The sequence below is a fragment of the Kryptolebias marmoratus genome, linkage group LG4 (assembly GCF_001649575.2).
Source record: "Kryptolebias marmoratus isolate JLee-2015 linkage group LG4, ASM164957v2, whole genome shotgun sequence".
In the NCBI taxonomy this organism is placed as follows: Eukaryota; Metazoa; Chordata; class Actinopteri; order Cyprinodontiformes; family Rivulidae; genus Kryptolebias; species Kryptolebias marmoratus.
In genome coordinates, this window is record NC_051433.1 from 13,816,262 (window position 1) to 13,820,573 (window position 4,312).

Genomic DNA, 4,312 nt, shown 5'->3' on the forward strand with positions numbered 1-4,312 from the left:
ATGCATCAGGAAATACTCTGATCCGGGAACACAATGCTCTCCTCCCTGCTCCCTGGTTCTCAGCCCCCCCCCCCTTCTCGCTCGGCCCCTCGCCCTCCCATCTGCTGATGGTGTACCGCCGAGCGCAACAGATCCGTCCACTGAACCTGGGCTCTTCTTCTTCTGCCTAAACACCGAAACACCGTGGCCTTCCTCCATGACAGCTCCGTTGCATTAATGATTAACACATAGAGGAGTGACCGGACAACATCGGGCGGGCAGGAGGATTCAGCTGATCTGGGAGTAGCTCTCTGTGTCTTGTTTTTTTTTTGTTTTAAACCCACACTTGTGTATTTATATATATTTGTGGCAGAACATCGCAGGCTTTTGTTGCATCCTTCCCCACCGGCAGACAGAATTCACCGGCAGAGCAGCAGCCAAACATGTAAATTCCTCGTCTGTCAAGGCTGGTACGCGAGCATCCGTCTGCAGGCTTCGAACGCTCGGCTTCCTCATTCAAAACACACAGAGTTCACACTAAGGAGTGGGCAGCAGACTTTCTATTCTGGTGAGTGCGCGCGGTGACAATCGCACAGCTGTCGGGGGCTTCTTTCCGCCCGCCGTCGTGCAGGTTCAGTGCAAACGAAAGCCGCAGCGGATGAGGGCTGGTGCCTTTTTTCAGGCGGCCGGATTAGTTTTTTTTTTTTTTTTTTTTTTTTTTTTTAGTAAATCAGCTCGACGCTCAGAGGATGCACGCCTGGAGAGCACATGCCGTCTGCTGCCTGACCGCAGGAGGTTCAGCCTGCTGATTCGGAGTATTCGTTTGAAATAAAAGCCCGTCGGCGGAGCGGAACCAAAGTTGTATATTTTGGGGGATTTTACAGTTTGTTAAATGTTTTTTCCTAAAGGTAAATTAGTCCTGAAGGAGCCGTCCGTGTGCTTTGAAGTGGGGCTTGTGTGGAAAAGTAACGAACAACTAACATCTTACCTGCTGTAGACGGCGCTCTGAACGACCTCGTTTCAAACAAAAATAGAGGTCGATTCTAAATTTTGTTTCCGTTTTCAAACTCCGACCTTAAACACTGAAGCCTTTGTGCGGCCGTCGGTTTCACGTCGCGCCACTGTTAGTTGAGCGCTCCCCAGGCTGCGCGGAAAGAGCCACAGCTAGCTGCTGCCACGGCCAAGCTGGGCTTGTAGATAGTCGGAGATGCGTTGGTAATGATATGTCTCCATGTTAAGGCTCAAAGAACTACCTGCAACACGTGGGATATTATCTGTTCTTAACTTCTCCACAGAACCTCACATCAAACAATGAACTCCTGCTTCAAAGACGGTTGTTGTTTCCATCATACAGAAGTGTGTAAACACTCATTATATCCTGGGTTGTGTTGTTTCAGGGTGGGATGTGACTGACCGCAGAGGAGACTCGTAAACCATCATCTGGACTACGACGAGGGGATCTGTGGACCTGATTCTAGAGCCTCTGTTTTTGTTTTTTTGTATTTTTTTTTTGTGGCTGCACTTCCTGGCTTTGAAGGATGGGTGATGGGCCTGTGACTGACCCTGCCCGCCTGCCTCACCCCGCCCTCCGATGGAGCCGACGTGGAACTCCTCCCGAACGCCTCCCCCGCCCGCCCCCAACACGTCCGCCTCCTCCCTGTCCGACGGCTGGGCCCTGTCCCAGTCGCTAGCCCTGCTGGCAATGCTGCTCATGGACCTGCTGGCTGTGGTGGGTAACGTGGCCGTCATGGCGGTCATCGCGAAGGCCCCCCAGCTCCACAAGTTTGCCTTCGTCTTCCACCTGTGCGTGGTGGACCTCCTGGCGGCCCTGGTGCTGATGCCGCTCGGCATGCTCTCCGGTCGAGCGTTTTTCGGCGAGGCCTTGTGCAGGAGCTACCTCTTTCTCAGCGTGTGCCTCGTCAGTGCTGCCATCCTCTCCATCTCCGTCATCAACGTGGAGCGCTACTACTACATCATCCACCCCATGCGCTACGAGGTGAAGATGACCGTGGGCCTGGTGGCGTCGGTGCTGGTGGGCGTGTGGGTCAAAGCTCTGACCATGTCCGCCCTGCCGCTGCTCGCTTGGTTCCTACAAAGCGGCAGGACTCCTCTTCTGGAAGGCGGCGGGGTCGGGGTCGGGGGAGGAAGCGGCGGAGGGCCCATCCCGTCGCCCCCCGCTCAGGGTCACAGGCGCTGCTCGCTGCACTGGACCGGGGGAGGCTCGAACCGCCTGGCCTTCATGGTCCTCTTCACGCTGGTGTACTTCCTGTGCCCGCTGCTGGTCATCCTGGTGGTGTACTGCAACATGTTCAAGGTGGCCCGGGTGGCCGCCATGCACCACGGCCCGCTTCCGACCTGGATGGAGACGCCTCGTCGCCAGAGGTCGGAGTCGCTCAGCAGCCGCTCCACGATGGTCACCAGCTCCGGGACGGGCACGGGGACCGACAGAGCGGCACTGCAGCGGCCCTTCGGGGGAGGAAAGGCCGCGGCGGTGCTGGCAGCCGTGGGCGGGCAGTTTCTCTGCTGCTGGCTCCCCTACTTCACGTTCCACTTGTACTCAGCGCTGGCCGCGAGCCCACCCGCCGCCCTGGCCTCCCTGGAGGAGGTGGTCACCTGGATCGGCTACTTCTGCTTCACCTCCAACCCCTTCTTCTACGGCTGCCTGAACAGGCAGATCCGCGAGGAGCTGGGCAAGCACCTGCCCTGCCTGTTTCGCCGCACAGGCGTCGAAGTGGAGGACCGGCTGCCGAGCCGCGAGGGCTCCATAGAGGAGAACTTCCTTCAGTTCCTCCAGGGCACCGGCTGCAATCTGGACGCCCAGAACTCCCACAGCACGTCCAGTCCGAAGGGGGAGGCCTGCTGCCCGGCGGCTCAGTGCCCGCCAGCGGAGACGGCGCAGCCCATCCCCATCGACTTCCGCATCCCCGGACAAATAGCAGAGGAGACTTCAGAGTTCATTGAGATCGAACAGGCAAAAAACAACCACATATATACAGAAAATTAACCTTTTTTTTTATCATCTCTCCACACTAACAGGTACCTTAGAGGACATGAAGTGTGTCAGGAAATCGCATTTCCACTCTTGGTGAAGGCCGTCGCTTAAATGTTTTTGCATACTGAGTTTCGGCTCTTAGTGGAAACGCCTAAAGGCCGTTCGGACACAGAAAAGGGAAATTACCACCACGCCACGGCGTTTAAGAGCCGCTGCGTTTGGGTTGAAACGACTCAGAGGATTCAAACCGAGTTTGTTTGTTCGAGTCTTTTAAATATTTTAAAAAACAAACAAACATAAAGTTGTGATTTTAAGTTGTACTTAACCAATGAGGTGAGAAACACATCAACACTGCTACTGAATACATTTGTTTGTTTTTTTTACTATTCAACGTAACCGTTTTGTTTTGTTTTTTCATGCGGGACACGCCGGCAAGGTAATTATTAAAAGGCAAAAAAAAAAAACGATTTTAATTTTAAAGATAACAGCAATAAAATACACAAAATAATTGGAGCTGTTTGGCTTTCATTAGCTGACTGATAAAACACGGGGAGGTGTACATACTGAGCTCTGACCTCCCTCAGACGTCGCTCGGCTTTTCATTTTAGGCACACAGACAGTGTTTTTTTTATTTACTTTTTTTGTTTTATTCTTAATTTGCAACAAAATAAAACAAAAAGCAGCTGAGATGCGATGCGTCTCAGGTTCTGTAACTCAGCTTCAGGGTCATCGAACTTTCTGCCCCTCGGCGTATTTTGATAGAAATCATTGTTTCGTGTGACAGACTACGTTATTATGTTATTTTGTGAGTGTGCCCCCCCCGACTATCCTTCTCATCAGGGTTTTTTTACAGTACACCAGCTGAGGAAAGAAAAACCCAAACAGGGTCTGCAGGGTATCATTTCTGCACATCCTGGAGGAAGAAAAAAGCCGAGGGGATCTGCTCGTGGGGGGTTTTAGTTCGAGCCGGGGGAGGGTTTTTCTAGCCTGCTGAAGCTGAAACACACAGACCTGACCATCTCTTCATACGTGCCGTGGAAACGAGGGTGGGTGGGGGTTCTGAGACATGTTTTGGTGTCAAAAACCAACAGCTTGCCGAGCTTCTTCTCGTCCCGAGTAAACATCCCGAACTGTGAACGACGTGTCAGGATGTGTTCAAAGATCATTTTTATGCTGTGATTATATATAAAGAAAAAAAAAAACAAGAAGAAGAAAAAGACTCTCACTCTACGGCAGTGATTTGAATGTGTTTTTGGGGAGGGGAGGGGGGCACAGAACATGGCCAAAACCTTTGAGTGAGATGCTGTTGTAATAAAGAGTTTCTATGTTTGTAAAACACTT

At 52.4% G+C, this 4,312-nt stretch overlaps 1 protein-coding gene across 1 annotated transcript; it reads left to right on the plus strand.

The window, feature by feature from the left end:
• Positions 1-10: 10 nt before the first annotated feature.
• LOC108235605 (G-protein coupled receptor 61) lies at positions 11-4,312 on the plus strand. The gene is made up of 2 exons (XM_017415715.3): positions 11-547; positions 1,377-4,312. Exon 2 carries the CDS (start codon positions 1,571-1,573, stop codon positions 2,981-2,983), a length of 1,413 nt encoding a protein of 470 aa, XP_017271204.1. The 5' UTR covers positions 11-547; positions 1,377-1,570; the 3' UTR covers positions 2,984-4,312.

Coding starts and splice junctions, on each gene's coding strand:
- LOC108235605 (XM_017415715.3), top strand. CDS start 1,571: ATGGAGCCGACGTGGAACTCCTCCCGAACGCCTCCCCCGCCCGCCCCC.